General features: G+C 41.1%; 1 protein-coding gene across 1 annotated transcript in view; it reads right to left on the reverse strand.

Annotated features, from left to right (window-relative positions):
* Positions 1–17,196, reverse strand: part of dok6 (docking protein 6) — a 60,967-nt gene that overhangs the window by 18,085 nt on the left and 25,686 nt on the right. The window contains exons 2-4 of the mRNA XM_072450733.1: positions 12,851–12,958; positions 4,191–4,305; positions 1,191–1,310 (exon numbers count right to left, since the gene is read on the reverse strand). Of these exons, the coding sequence (XP_072306834.1) occupies positions 1,191–1,310; positions 4,191–4,305; positions 12,851–12,958 (343 nt within the window). The remainder of the gene's footprint in view (positions 1–1,190; positions 1,311–4,190; positions 4,306–12,850; positions 12,959–17,196) is intronic.

Raw genomic sequence — 17,196 nt, forward strand, 5'->3', positions numbered from 1 at the left:
ACTGTGGACTCATTGTGGCCTCACTGTGGACTCACTGTGGACTCACTGTGGACTCATTGTGGACTCACTGTGGACTCACTGTGGACTCATTGTGGACTCACTGTGGACTCACTGTGGACTCACTGTGGACTCATTGTGGACTCACTGTGGACTCACTGTGGACTCATTGTGGACTCACTGTGGACTCATTGTGGACTCACTGTGGACTCACTGTGGACTCACTGTGGACTCACTGTGGACTCATTGTGGACTCACTGTGGACTCACTGTGGACTCACTGTGGACTCACTGTGGACTCACTGTGGACTCACTGTGGACTCACTGTGGCCTCACTGTGGACTCACTGTGGACTCACTGTGGACTCATTGTGGACTCATTGTGGACTCACTGTGGACTCACTGTGGACTCACTGTGGACTCACTGTGGACTCATTGTGGACTCACTGTGGACTCACTGTGGACTCACTGTGGACTCATTGTGGACTCACTGTGGACTCACTGTGGACTCACTGTGGACTCACTGTGGACTCACTGTGGACTCACTGTGGACTCATTGTGGCCTCACTGTGGACTCACTGTGGACTCACTGTGGACTCATTGTGGACTCACTGTGGACTCACTGTGGACTCACTGTGGACTCACTGTGGACTCATTGTGGACTCACTGTGGACTCACTGTGGACTCACTGTGGACTCATTGTGGACTCACTGTGGACTCACTGTGGACTCACTGTGGACTCACTGTGGACTCACTGTGGACTCATTGTGGCCTCACTGTGGACTCACTGTGGACTCACTGTGGACTCATTGTGGACTCACTGTGGACTCACTGTGGACTCATTGTGGACTCACTGTGGACTCACTGTGGACTCACTGTGGACTCATTGTGGACTCACTGTGGACTCACTGTGGACTCATTGTGGACTCACTGTGGACTCATTGTGGACTCACTGTGGACTCACTGTGGACTCACTGTGGACTCACTGTGGACTCATTGTGGACTCACTGTGGACTCACTGTGGACTCACTGTGGACTCATTGTGGACTCACTGTGGACTCACTGTGGACTCACTGTGGACTCATTGTGGACTCACTGTGGACTCACTGTGGACTCACTGTGGACTCACTGTGGACTCATTGTGGACTCACTGTGGACTCATTGTGGACTCACTGTGGACTCACTGTGGACTCACCGCTCTGCTCCCGCTGCACTCCCGCTGCTAACAGGTCCGGCTCTCCCAGGCTGATGTCGTTCAGGCGGCTGCCCAGGCACTCCACGCACAGCAACTTGCACCACTCCTCAGCGTCCAGCTCTGAACACAACACAAGAAGCATGTTCACACCTTTAAATGCGTCATCAACATTTTACAGCCCTTTAAACCAGGCTGATGTGGTGTATGAGCAGCCCATAATGTGTCACAATAAAAAGCCCCATGCACTGGCCATGAGCTGACTGTAACTGCAGGACGGGGATCAATGGCATCGATTGGGTGCAGATACAAGCGGCAGCGAGGTTAGAAGACCGCAGACCACAGGACGCTAGGTGGTCAGTGCTTTTCCTGGTAAACCGAGCGAAACAAATAGAGTCATACTCTAGTGACAGACATCAGGGTGCAGTACGAGGAATGCTTCAAGGAATACATAGGACTTTCCGTCTAACAAATGTGTACACAGAAAACTAGCAACACAAACAAGACTTGACACTTTCATTCACTTTAACATTCATTTAAGGTGCCCATGTGATCCACCACCAGCTTGTCTCCATGGAGATGTTATTGCTTTGCCACAAATGCGCGTGATTGAATAAATGCAGGATTAGGGGTGAGCAATAGTAGCAAAAATGAATCTATTTATATATATACCGGTATATAATATATTTTATATTTATTTTTTATCATTTATTTTTGTATGCATTATTTTTAAAACAATAAATTATATAATCGATATTCAAATGTTGCATATCTTCAAAAGAACATTCAGGTTATTATGTACATTTTGATATATAGCAAACCTCTATGCTTGATGACATTGCAATACTGTGGAATATTGTACACACACAAAAATACCCAATGACAATGTTACAGATTCATAAAACTAAAAGGAAAACCTCATATTTGTACCACAGTGGACCACCAACATTTAACACAATGTACAATTCTGTCCATCATAAATAGCACACACAGTATATTGACCAATTTAAGTTTGCAGTCTGAAAGTTCTGCTGTTTTTGTTAAGTCAGTTTGTTTACAATGAATCATATTTCCAGTTGTCTTCTGTAAGCTCCAGCTAAAACTTACTGAACTATGAAATGAGCCGAGCGCCGGAGTTGTTTATCACCGCCAAGCTTGTTCTCACCAAACTCAGTGGAATAACCCGCTACGGCGCTACAGCTAGTCATGTAGACGATATCAAAAAGACAGCAGCAATTCCCTTTATATTAATCATATGTCACCGCACTCTCGGTCTTGATCTGCCGAGATGGATTTTCACTTTTTGTAACAGACAGCTTGTTTGTCAAATCAACCCCGCTGTCCAATGGGAGAACTTCTTGCAACTTTGAAGGGTGAAGGAAAGGTCTGCTGCTGCCTGGAGCGCTTGAACACAACACAAGGAAATATGGAGGATGTGCGTATAGACTCAGAGGCAGCAGAACCGGCGCTGCACTTTTAGCTCCAAGTGCACAGCTCCCAGGATTCAGCTCTTCTTATACAGCGTTAGGTTAGCCTTTAAGTGCCTCTAAACTCCCACACCTTTAAGTGGAAAATCTGTAGTATAAACAAACACACGGCAGCGCATAGGCAAAGTGACAAAATGTGGTGGGAGGAGGTTGTTTTTCGGGAGCGGAGGTGGACCGTGGAACAGGATGCGAGGAATGGGGAGTTGGAGTGACAGAAAATGTGACAATTGAACAGGAGACTGGCTTGAGGTTGGTCTCCGTGGTTACTCAACACCGAAATAGGATCCCTGGCACATTTTTTATTGGTTCACATTCAGTCGATGCGCTCTTTGATACGCTCGGATTGACTCATAGTATCTGCTCATCACTATGTGCGCACAACAACATACAAATAATAAACCAACTATGATTGCTTGTATAACATTTGCACTTTACTGTTTACACTTGACATATTATTGTCTGTAAAACGTATCACAAAAGAGCTAAAATATCACTTCTTACCCTTATTCAAAAGTGTAAAACATTGCTTTTTTTTCTATTTCTTTTTTGCATTTGTTTCTATAAAAACGATTTACTTGACATTCAAATTGTGCATATCTTCAAAACAACATTCACTAAAATTCAATATAGTGACCCCTAGTTTCACATAACATGCTGCACTACTTACTGACATTATAACATGACATTTAACTTTGTGTTGACTTGTTTTGGGGTCAACAGTTGCAGGTACACAGTGATCCACACGTTACAATTGCAAACTTTCCTGCAGTCTGTTATCGAATGCCTTTATTTTGGCCATTTACTTGTTATTTTCTTTGGTGGAAGCTTGCCAAATGTAGATAAGAGTTCTTGTAACCTAACCCAAATCGAACCGGCCATTCTAGCCTTGCAAAACAACTTCACTTTACTTGACTCTACGACAGGGAGTCTTCTTTCTCAAGATGAAGTGCTTACAAAACGCTCCACCGTGCACGTGTTCCAAAGGCGTATGTATGGTTGGATACGCGTGTATTCCCTCTGGAGGAGCCGTGAATGACTGGTGTAAATGATGGGGTTGCAGGTTGTAAAGGACTCTGGGAGGTCAGTGTATCCGTAGGGTCGGCAAAAAATGTATATATTCAAGAAGCTGCAGCTATTTAAGGTACTGCACCTGAATAAGAAACTGCACTCTCTAGACGCACTCTGTTGGTCTTCCATTTCACACATTAAAATAAATCTATTTGGCTGCACGCCGTAATTGGGCTCAAATACGCTGCAAATTATCCCCAATATTGTTCGTCGTACCTGCAGTTTTAGAAATCGATATTCAGGAACAGCTCTCTCTCGCAACGCAGCGGCAAATGAGCACAACTTTGCTAAACTCCAGTTCGCCTCAGTTTTCCGCTCGTCTTCTCCGCTCTGACCTTTCACTCGCAGTTCACACAAAATACTTACCAAACTTTTCAGAAACACAGGCCTCCACTTCGCGCCTCGTAACTCAATACAAAATACACGTCTATTTCAGAAGCGGGTTTACCTGAGTCGCAAGAGAATGTCTTGGAGGTGTCGTCGCAGAAGATAATGGCGACGGCGTGCTTCTTTGTCTCTCGCGGCATGCGGGTGATGTTTTTGATGTTGTGGAGCTCGGTGATCTGTGAAGGCAGTGACAGCAGCATTAGAGTGAATGAGCCGGGATCAGCGGCGGGTGAGACAGGTGCAAGCAAAGACAGGCTCTATGCATTTAAATACGACTTGTGCAGGAGAATATAGTCACTGTGCGGGAACGGTGTGCAATCTAATCATAAAGGCTTCTTTTTTTTATTGTGTGTGTATCTTTGGACCATGTAGAGAAACATTTTTGAAAAGCAAATAACTTATTGTTTTATTTTTATTGGCCTTTATTTAACCAGGAAAGTCCAACTGAGATGTTCTACGTATGTGTAATATCTCTTGTCATTGCAGTTTGTGACACACTATATTAAACTTTAAATCTCATTATGAATAAATATACACTAAATTTTAATAACATGTATGTAGTTTATAACAAAACAAATAAAACAAATGCAGGGTAGAAATAAAAATAAACCATATTTGTAATGTAAGCCTTCAAATACAGGTATTTAATTCTATTTTTGCACTAATGTGTTGATTTTACAGTTCCTCTAAATATTGTAACCAGATTTATTTTAGGAGTATCCCGGTAACAATAATCAGACAACATGTCAGTTCAACAAATGTGTCTTTAGTTGAGGTTCGATTATCAAACAAATAGGAAATGTCTCTCAAGTCAAATTAATCACAAAAAATTAAATATCACCTTATACCCTATTTCAAAGTTTACAACGTATCTTTTTCTTTTCAAACTGCTCTTTTGTAACATTTTCTTTTTTACTATAAAATATATACTCAATATCCAAATGTTGCAAAATGTTTCAAAACATTTACAACATTTCTCTAAAACAGGAAATTTCTGCCCTATTGTTTTGAATTTTACTGTCCATTTATGTTCAACCACATCATCAACAGTAAAGTTTTAGCACATTTCTGAATAATGCCGTTATCATACGACTTTGATTTGACTTTATATATATAATACTGACATATTAACACCTGAATACATTCTTGAATTCTCTATTAACATTCTCTTTTGCTCTGGCTTTGGTCTCAACATCACAGAACACCTCTGTATTATTGAACATGGTCACTCTATAGTAGAAAAAGCTTCAGTTGTAGTCATCTGGACTCAGTTTGAAAAAATAGACGTTTCGACTCTCATCCAAGAGTCATTGTCAATAACAGAATTTAGGTCGAGAACTCCGATATTAATACTGTTCTGTGGTAAGACCCGCCCATTGGGAGGAGCCTTCCTGAAGTAGAAAGAGTTGTTTGTTTCAACAGAAACTCCCCCTTGTATCTACCGAGCTAGCCTATTCAGAATCTTAATGGGCTATTAGAAACCTCTTTGTCTTTGTGAGACCCTGGCTCAACCACCCTGAGTACCTGATTAGCATCTGAATGTCCTTTACCTTTCCAGGGGTTCAGAATCCCATTATAAATAACAGGAAGATGAAACCTGAGCCCTCCATTTCTGTTTAAAGAAGGTCTTTCTTTTTTAACAAAAATAGCTTCCTTGACTCCTCTTTCAAACCATCTTTTCTCCCTGCTTAAAACCTTCACCTCACCGTCTTCAAACGAGTGATTAGAGGCTTCAAGATGGAGATGCACAGCACTCTGAGGTCCTGAACTAGTATTTCTTCTGTGCTGATAGAGCCTCTTGTGTAGAGGCTGTTTCGTCTCACCTATGTACCGTTCTTTACAGCTTTCTTCTCTGCATTGGATCGAATAAACTACATTGCTCTGTTTTTGAGTCGGCAACTTGTCCTTTGGGTGAACCAGTTTTTGTCTTAAAGCGTTTCCTGGTTTAAAATAAACAGGGACTTCGTGTTGTCTAAAAATTCTCTGCAGTTTTTCCGACAGGCCAGACACATAAGGGATAGAAACACCCTTCCTTCTCTGTTCAGTTTCCCTTTTGTCCTGCTTCTTGGTTCTCTTCACTCTGTTGAGAGCCCAAGCGGGGTAACCACAGGCTGAGAGGGCATTTCGGACATGTTTTTCCTCTTTCTTCTTGCCCTCTGAGCTGGTGGGCACACCTTGAGCTCTGTGTTGTAAGGTTCTGATCACACCCAGCTTGTGCTGTAGTGGGTGGTTGGAACCAAAGAGCAGATACTGGTCCGTGTGTGTAGGTTTCCTATATACTTCTATTTGGAGTTTCCCGTCCTCTCCTCTGATCGTGGAACAATCAAGAAAGGCCAAGCGATTCTCCTTAGCGTCTTCTCTTGTAAACCTAATATGTGGGTCCACAGCATTGATGTGATCAGAGAAGGTTTCCAGCTCTTGTTTCTTGATTGTTACAAAAGTATCATCGACATAGCGGAGCCACAGTTTTGGAGCTATGCCTGAGAATGAGGACAGTGCCTTCTTCTCAAAGTGCTCCATGTACAGGTTGGCCACTATGGGAGAGACGGGCGAGCCCATGGCACAGCCATGAATCTGTCTGTAAAATTGTCCCCGGAATTGAAAGTAAGTGGTGTTCAGACAGATGCAGTAGCAGCAGTGAGGATCAGACTGCAGGAAGACACCACCCTACAGGAAAGGACCAAACTGACACCTGAACACATATGTAAACTGTTGGACATCTGTCTGAACACCACTTACTTTCAATTCCGGGGACAATTTTACAGACAGATTCATGGCTGTGCCATGGGCTCGCCCGTCTCTCCCATAGTGGCCAACCTGTACATGGAGCACTTTGAGAAGAAGGCACTGTCCTCATTCTCAGGCATAGCTCCAAAACTGTGGCTCCGCTATGTCGATGATACTTTTGTAACAATCAAGAAACAAGAGCTGGAAACCTTCTCTGATCACATCAATGCTGTGGACCCACATATTAGGTTTACAAGAGAAGACGCTAAGGAGAATCGCTTGGCCTTTCTTGATTGTTCCACGATCAGAGGAGAGGATGGGAAACTCCAAATAGAAGTATATAGGAAACCTACACACACGGACCAGTATCTGCTCTTTGGTTCCAACCACCCACTACAGCACAAGCTGGGTGTGATCAGAACCTTACAACACAGAGCTCAAGGTGTGCCCACCAGCTCAGAGGGCAAGAAGAAAGAGGAAAAACATGTCCGAAATGCCCTCTCAGCCTGTGGTTACCCCGCTTGGGCTCTCAACAGAGTGAAGAGAACCAAGAAGCAGGACAAAAGGGAAACTGAACAGAGAAGGAAGGGTGTTTCTATCCCTTATGTGTCTGGCCTGTCGGAAAAACTGCAGAGAATTTTTAGACAACACGAAGTCCCTGTTTATTTTAAACCAGGAAACACTTTAAGACAAAAACTGGTTCACCCTAAGGACAAGTTGCCGACTCAAAAACAGAGCAATGTAGTTTATTCGATCCAATGCAGTGAAGAAAGTTGTAAAGAACGTTACATAGGTGAGACGAAACAGCCTCTACACAAGAGGCTTTATCAGCACAGAAGAAATACAAGTTCAGGACCTCAGAGCGCCGTGCATCTCCATCTTGAAGCCTCTAATCACTCGTTTGAAGACGGTGAGGTGAAGGTTTTAAGCAGGGAGAAAAGATGGTTTGAAAGAGGAGCCAAGGAAGCTATTTTTGTTAAAAAAGAAAGACCTTCTTTAAACAGAAATGGAGGGCTTAGGTTTCATCTTCCTGTTATTTATAATGGGATTCTGAACCCCTGGAAAGGTAAAGGACATTCAGATGCTAATCAGGTACTCAGGGTGGTTGAGCCAGGGTCTCACAAAGACAAAGAGGATTCTAATAGCCCATTAAGATTCTGAATAGGCTAGCTCGGTAGATACAAGGGGGGAGTTTCTGTTGAAACAAACAACTCTTTCTACTTCAGGAAGGCTCCTCCCAATGGGCGGGTCTTACCACAGAACAGTATTAATATCGGAGTTCTCGACCTAAATTCTGTTATTGACAATGACTCTTGGATGAGAGTCGAAACGTCTATTTTTTCAAACTGAGTCCAGATGACTACAACTGAAGCTTTTTCTACTATGGAACACGCCTGGACGAATGAGGGATTACACCGACATGGTCACTCTATGTGCAGATGAAATTGTCCCTTTGTTCAAGCCAAATTAGAACAGTCTGCTTGGTCTCAGCATCTTTATTACAAATCTTCCTATTACTCGTCATGCTCATAGTTGCGTCTACACTTCTGCCGACTTCCACATACCTGACAGCGAGTGTGCGTATAAGCTTTAGCCTTATTTAGCCTGCCCTGCCTCTGTGTTTACTTTAAAAGCATTCTGTGGACAAAGACAGCGGATGATTATACCCTGTGCATGCGCCGATCAAGTGGCTCTCCTTGAGACAAGTCCTAGTCGATCAGGAGCAGAGCAATCAAAAGCATCTGAATCACTTAAGCGGCAGATTGATCGGCAATGGAAAGAAGAAAAGATTACATTTAATTGAATATCACCCGCATTTACAGGCCATTTTGTTCAACAGTCTTCGGTGCGCTCGCTCTGCCTGGGAGATAAGGCCCATTACATTATTATAGTCCATTGTGTGTTAACCGCGGGAACTCTGCCAGACTGTTAGGAATGAATTAACTGGGACCGCTGCCCACATAGTCCAGCTCCGATGTTAAAGGTTAAAGGAACAGACCGCTTAAACATACAACAAGTGCAGCAGTGATTACTCTCGCTGAGGCCGTGACATGGAATCAATGTCTCTTTTACGTGGACATGGCTCTATTCAAACTAGTCTCTATTGTGTTGAAGTAAATATGTGTAAAAAGTAAAACTATGTGAAAAGAACACAAGATGCTACTTTAGTTGTTATTGTAGCGCTGCTTCTTGAACAATTAAAAGCTGAAAAAGACATTTTCCTCGTGCGTACAATCCTCTGGCAATTTTATCTCACAGGATCTTGTGTTATTGTAATTAACTGCAGTTGATTATTTTTATTTGCATTACATTTTGTCCTCTAAGACAAAAAAATATTCGACTGTAAGATTAATTGTAATTTGAATGGTTGCAATTAGCAAATCACAAAGACTGCAGTTTCTGAGGAATCATAGTTTCAAATAACATGATGTATTTTTAGTTACATAAATTCTATAAACCTTTAGATATTTACAAACATGTTCTGGAAATTTAGTCTTTTGTCAATTATCCTAGAAGCGTTTCAAATGTTTCAAATGAACTTTAACCGTAATACTTGTCAGAAATACTTTGTCTAAATAACTATTCTTGACGGCAACTAAACTGCTTTTTCCTCCAAAGACCAGATGAACACTGCCCAATTCAGCGAAATGCACTTCAAGAGAGCTTAACAGATGGAGGAAGTTCAAAAGATAAGTTTTGTATTTTCATTGAGGATGTGATTTAAGTTTACATTTGTCCTCAGGCCAAAATATCATACATTTACCCAGCACGAGGCTTTGTAGCAGCCTCCTCAGATAGTTGTGAGTTTAGATCTTCTTTTAACGTTGCTTGTGTGGCTCAACCTTCCTCTGGCGCCTGAGGCAAAAGCCCAGGCAAAGTGAGTCATTTATAAAGAGCCGGATTCCTCATTCCCATTCTCTTTAATCTGTTTCCTCCGTCAGATAATCTCATACAAAAAAGAGTTACTTTTCTTTGCTGCCTGTCTTATTTACACATGCACATTTATTATACTATAGCTTCCACTCCTCTTTAACTGTCAGCACGAAGACAATGTTGTGGGCAGATAAACAACTTTCTCCGAGGGCTAAAAATATTCAGAGCTTGTGTCGACCAATGCATCTCAAACAAAGACGCAGAAAACACAGAAAACAACCGAAAAGGAAGAAACGTGACGAGTCGAAACTAAAAATAGGGGCCAATTCCTTTGTGTGGACCAGCAACCGGTGCAGCCTGAGAAGCAGTGCGGCGTTGAATGTAGCCCTTAGTTGGGACCTTTTCTTGATCTTTGTGGCGATGCATTATCAGGTGCAGCGGTGCATGCGCGCGCTCATCGCTCACTCTCCACAGAACGGGCGTACAAGGTGCCCCTGGGGACCGGAGCCACCACACAGGACGCCCCGTGTGACAGCATGATGTAGTAAGCAGAGAGACGCTGTATGGCAAACACACAGCTGCTACTGTGCCAGCAAACCAGTGGATCCAAGATGTGCTCCGGGTACGACCAGTGTGTGCAGAGATGAATTGTAATGCAACCGTGAAAATGTCTATGGACACTTTTTTAATACGGGCGGGATGTTACAATTAGATGTTGACTTAATTTGACTAGAGGCGGTGGGCCCAACGGCCGGCCTAATTTATTCCTTTTTTTCCGCCATCACCAAGGGAACTATCAAGCTGCTAGGCATGTTAAATAAAGCTCCAACCCACTTATTTCCATTCCGTCTGTACTTTATAAGTCCCAAAATCTCATGTTAAGTGAAATTTGCTTCAGCGTTGAAAGATGAATTGTCATCACCCAAAAAATGCTCAATCTAGTGTCCATCAGACCGGCCTCCAGCAGTGTTGGGAAGCACTGAAAATACATATTCAAAATACTCATTTAGACGAACTGTTTTCCAGAACAGTAACTCTCTCTCTTGACATTTAGAATTTAGAATAGGATTTGAACGGTACAGAATTAGTGAGAAAAATAGAAAACACAGCTCTAACTTTTTCCTTCTCTAATCTGTGATAAAGGTTTTCTTAATATTGCACAACAAACAGTGAAACCCAAACATAAAGCAGTTCTATCCTATGCCGTGTATTTACAATACAGTTCTCCACGAAACACATTACAAAATACATTTGAATGCAGGTATTCAGTATTCTGTAACTAAATACATTTTCAAAGTATTCTTCCCAACACCGCACAGACGCCATACTTCTCCTCATATTTAACAAAGAAAATCAGATTTTCCTTTGTGTATAGCATGTTTTCACTTATAATTAGACATGAAAGACTCATCAGAGTCCAGCCGTTTCTTTGGACTCAGGACAGCTTCATTTTGAATAAGGGCTCATTTTTGGCCGGCATTTGGAGAAAAAAATAGGCCCTTGTTATAAGTTGTTAATTTAATTTTGAAAATGTTGACAATTAAAGTTCGCATTCGCTTGATCGAGTTAGTCACAGGTAAAAAACAAAACAAAACTGAGATCAAATGCAAAAGCTGATACCCCCGTTTTGAAAAAAGTGTTTTTCTTTTCGTTACATTATGTTATTATCAATGAACATAATGTCCTGTAGATTTTATCCAGGAGGGATGTAATAATATTTGGTTGCAGTAAAATAATAGTGGCTTTGAAAACATTACTACTGGTATACAAAGAGTAAACTGCAATGACTTAAAAAGGCCATTTTGAGTTTTTTGTAAATTAACATTTAATTAGCGCTTGATTTGTGGTGCTCACTCTGAAAAAAAATACGTTGACAATGTTGATAAATTGATTAGTGGAATATGTTGCTAACGATGATTCTATTCCAGTTTTTTATGCTACTTTTATGCAAAAAGGTCACATTTTCTATATATAGCGCAGCCATTTGTGGACTTGCTGCAGTTGTGAATCGCAGCTTTCATGTGCGGCTTGTAGACACTTTATTACAGAGCACTAAGTCAGCGCTGACTGTAAGAACCCTCCTTGTTATGCACTGTTAGGTCGCTTCTACCCCTTTAACACCCGCTTCTCTCGCTGTAATGAACCATAATTGGAGAATTTCAAAGCGTTCGGCGGTGGAGAGAGATATCATATGCGGGATTATTGCCTCCTAAAGGAAAGGAAAAAGGCCCTCTGAGGACTAGATAAAGTTACCAAATGTGTCTTAATGGACTTTTAACTCTATCATCTGAGAAGAGCAGACCGCAGCTCTGATATAAAGACAACCAAAGCTATTGTTAGAAATGTGCACAACTTATTGCCTTTGCACGAACCGTAGACTATATTTGAATTCTATTTCCTTGAATTGAGTTCTTTAGTGGAGCATATTATTTTAAACGCTATAATATATATTTTTTTAAGTTTTGTGATTGCTATTTTAAAATTGAACATTACCCTTTTTGAACTTGCCCTGTACCACTCAAAGCGCTATTGGAGCAAAGTAAAAAATGATTAAGGATTTGGAAGTTAGACAGTTGTTTTGAACCGCTAACATACATACAATCATAAAAAGCCAACACAGATTTGTGTAAGTCTTGGAAACTTTTAGCTGAGATAAGATAAGATAATCCTTTATTGTCCACACATGGGGAAATTTCATTGTTGCAACGCAGGTAGATATAGAGGAAAAGAACATATAACTTAAGAACTCTTATAAACAAAAACTCTTATAAACAAAAACTCCTATAGACAAAACCTCCAATTTCCCAACAAGGGATGGAGGGGAAAAATAAATAAAGATAAAAATAAATTAAATTAAAATATAAAATAAAATAAAAAACTGCTAGCGTAAGACAAGATAATACTACTACTAATAATAATAATAATAATGGAAAAATAAACACTCTATTCCTATCAGTTATATGCACATGAATGTGACAGATTGTGTTACTAATAAGTTTTATACGTTATAACAGTTTGCCTTTTTTGTATTGTCTGATATTGTCAAAGTAATTCTTCTAGAAGCATCCTTAGCTTTGGGAATCGGCTGTTGTAACGTGTGCAGTGTTTCTGTGCAGTTACCTTATGAAAGTTCCTAAAGTAGGCCGCCTTCTCGTCTGGGTACTTCTCTAACCGCCGCGGCCCTTTACTCGATGCCTTTTTGAACACGAGCCAACACCTCCGGAAGATCTGAACACAAAAAACCAACAGGCGAAGTTAGAGACGTACAACTTTGAGATAATGAGATAATGTCGAGCTGAAGTTCACAAACAAAGATGCACAAAGTTTGGCTTCAAGTACTAAGTGGTCTGGTCTGGTTTAGATCCTGTAGTCCTGGTTTAGACCAAGTTTAGTCTAGGCTTTGACATACATTTAAACCTGGTTTGAGCTGGCTTTGTTTGGTCCTAGTTTAGTCCTAATATAGACCTTTACCAAGTTAAAACTGTATCATCTAAAACACTCCACAGTCCAGATTTAAAGGATCTTTGATAAAATGCCTTACCGTCCTGCCCAATACTTGATACTCTGGTGCGTTTTTTTATTTGAGCAAAGTTTGGAGTGACTTGAAGGTGGCTAATGGTAGAAAACGCAAAATGACTTCGCTGAACATGACATTGAATTCACAAAAGGAAAGCACAATAACTTCAAGCTTAAATTACTTTGTTCAAGAACTTGATAAAAACTTTATAAATGATGATCCAGTGCCACCAAAGCGACACTGAGCGATGAGTCAATTTTGTTGAAGATGTTAATAATACTCCCATATCTGATGCTGATTGCAGTAATGATATCCTATGAGTCACATACTGTATATTTATAGTCCTGCAAAGCGGATACATACTGCAAAGAAAGTGGAAGTGAAAAACATTATCAGTCCTCTGTGGTGCACATGTGTTGATTTGATCCTCTCTATTGAGCTGAGAGGTCAATATAAAGGCTAAAGTAACAGGAAAGAGTCTACAATTGACTGAGTGGATGAGTTTAAGAACAGAAAGTATTTGCTATAATATATAGACTGTTGGACCTACATACTGGACCCGGATGTAGGCAATACATTGGAACAGCATTCATTTTGCCAGGCTACAAGTACACAGTGTTGTGAATTCGAATCCAGCTTGTGACTATTTACTTCCCTCTCTTCCCCCATTTCACACTGTCTTTCCTGTCTAATAAAGCCTACGGGCCAAAATCTTAACATTTTTAAAAAAACACACACCTGTGACTACAATTATGTCACATGAGACGACAGATGGCAAATTCTAAATCTGGTGTATTTAAAGCATTAGTAGTTCATTGACAACATGGAAACATTCCACATTCACCATTTGTTTTTGTCGTTTTTTATCATAGAAGATTTTTCAAATTTTTCGGCACGTTTCATGATTTGTGGTATTCCTAGGTCCAGTCGTTTTTTGAGGATTTGTCGTCAAAGTTGCAATTTTTCCTATCTTTACAGTGGCAGAATGTTTCAGTTGGATCCACAAACAGGATCCTGGTCCCCGGGGAGTCCAGATGTTGCAGGCTGATGTGGAGTGCCAGGTTGTTGGGCGTCATTTACAGTTGTGTTGGCTCTGTAGGCGAACAGCAGGGGGTCCAGCAGGGGGAGGTGAAGGACTTGAGGTGGGGAAGGACCAGGCGCTCAAATGACTTCATGACTACAGACGTCAGCGCCACAGGCCTGTAGTCATTAAGTCCAGTGATTGGGGATTGGGGGATTCTACAATAAAAATTGTAGAAAAAGATTCAGTAGTCACCGGATACTGTTTTAGAAAAACAAGACTTTACGCATACGAATCATACGCAATCTGCGGATCTGTCTTCAAAAGAGTGGTTTGTGGCTTTAAGATGAACAATCTGTAATCCTGAATTTGAGTGCATTGTGTGTTTATAAAGCCTTTTGTGTCTGTTTAGTCTTCCCTATGTAACGCTGTTTACAACTTTCCTCACTGCACTGGAATGAATACACTACATTGCCCGGTTTGAAATATACAGGAGTTTCGTGCTGTAGATTCTGAAGATTCTAAGCAGGTAGAAGAGATGGAGTTATAGTCTGCACTTTTGTAAACTAATTATATGTTTATCATTTGTGCACGATGGCAAAGGCGGTTAGCGCTCTTGCCTCCCAAGAAGGAGATCGTGGGTTCGATTCCCGGACCAGACCAACATCACATGATCTCTCTGGGTGGAGTTTGCATGTTCTCCCCGTGTTACCGTGGGTTCTCTCCGGGTTCTCCGGCTTCCTCCCACCGTCCAAAGACATGCATGTGTTAGGTAAAAATTGGTGACTCTAAATTGGCCCTAGTGAATGAATGTGAGCGTGAACTGTCTGTAATGTCTGTGTCTCTGTGTTGGCCCTGCGACAAGTTGGCCACTGTCCAGGGTGTACCCCGCCTAAGGCCCGAAGTCACTGGGATAGGCTCCAGTCACCCGCGACCCCGAAAGGGAACAAGCGGTAGAAAATGGATGGATGGATGGATGTTTATCATTTGTTGGTGTTTATTGTAGAAATGAAAACATCCTTCCTTCCTCCCACCGGCCAAAGACATGCATGTGAGGTAAATTGGCAACTGTAAATGAATGAGAGTGTTTGTCTGTGTGTCTCCATCTCTGTGTTAACCCTGCGACGAGCTGGCCCCTGTCCAGGGTGAAAAATGTGAAACTCTTGGATACAGTTAAAATCATTTACTCTTCTCAGGCACTCCCAGGAGAGATATACTGTGTGGCATAAGGGCTGGAAATGAAAGTTACAGCCTTTAAAAAACACAGCAACTGTTGAGGAAGAAGGAAGGAAGAAGAAGAAGAAGCTACAGACGGTGTAGCTCAAAGCTCCAGAGAGGTCCAGTTCTCCTGGACTTCGCTCCCTCACCCCTGCCCTCCACACAACACCGTACAAAAGCAGTAATTATCTGGATTTGGGATTGATTGATGTTTGTGTACTTTTAAAACATTGCCAATTTCTTTAACTTCACTGGTGTAAAGCTATGATAAATATTTAAGCCAGCCTGGTGCTATCTCACCAAATGAGGGAATTGGAAAAACATGATAACGTTGCCCATAGAAAGTATCTATCTCTTATATCACAGCAATATCACAGCATCAATCCTTTTGCCATATTGTTCAGCCCCAATCAGCAGTCGTAGGAATGGATAATTACGTCCCAATTAATGATTCATAAAATGGTTACACTCTCTGACTCTCTACATATTTATGTTTAATATGACATCAACATGGTATTATTTTTTAGCCTCCTGCAACTAGTAATACTAGTATTACAAGTGAACAAGGGCACAAGGGTAGTTTTTATTCTCAGGTATTTTTTTGTGTGTCTTTGATAGTTTCTGGTAAATTTTGAGGATTTTGTGTACCGCAGTCATTTGGCTTGTTGCCATTGCACCACATCTAGTTAATACATGCTGCTGCATTCAAATAAACAAATACATGAAAATAATAAAAATGAACATTCAGGCAATGCCATGACATCTCCATGGATATGAGCGTCAGATTCCCACCCAAAAAGTCACTTATTGCCTTTCATTTTAATGAGATGACTGTTACGTTTATATTCTGATGATAACAAAGTTACATTTTTACCTCATCTTATACAACTCAGCTTGTATTAGGAAGTAATGATACTGTCCAAGTCTTATGTCATTGTTGCTGGAGGGTACTAGTCCACCTGTTTGTATCCACAAATATTATTATCGCTTTACCTGGTATGTGCCACAATACAACATTAAACTTTCCACGGAGAAAAGCAGGTGACGTCAATAGGCCAAGTTACAGGTCAGGTCTGTGGAGAGTCGAGCCCACTCACCATGAGAATGCATATTTTTCAAGGTATTTTTGAAGAATACATTTTTTGTTAATTGAATAAAAGCAAGACAGATAAGTTAATGACATATTGTGGAATATTCCAGACAGTGCAACAACATCTCCATGAGAAACAGAAAAGTTACATTCTGCAACTGCAATAGCAGATATTTTAAACTTCAGCTACTGCCTTTAATGTTCTATTTTCAATATCATTACTGGATTTGCTGGTTTTTGGCTGTTGGAAGGCTCATTCTTGACACGCACAGTGCGGCAGAGTCTCACAAAGCTGTATGCATTAAGTAGAGCAGTACAAATCTCTGCTCAATTACTATTTGCTGTTCAAATGGGGCCATTATTGTCTGTGATTCTCAGAATTATGCAGAGACAGATGAGTCACCTTAATCTAGGCCCGGCCCACCCAAGCAACTGAATGAAAGATTGACATTCAAGAGCTAGAAAACAGGTGGGTAAATAATTCATCTGTTTACTGCTTTTAATATAATTGGGTTTAGCCTGTAATTTATTTTTTCCAATGCTTTATTCATAAGGAGTTATATGGTGTTTATGGAAAGCAGTAGCAGTAATATAGACTTAGATGTGAACTGCTCTGATTC

The sequence above is a fragment of the Eucyclogobius newberryi genome, unplaced genomic scaffold (assembly GCF_026437365.1).
Source record: "Eucyclogobius newberryi isolate DKJ021-1_F unplaced genomic scaffold, fEucNew1.0.hap1 SCAF_18, whole genome shotgun sequence".
NCBI lineage: Eukaryota > Metazoa > Chordata > Actinopteri > Gobiiformes > Gobiidae > Eucyclogobius > Eucyclogobius newberryi.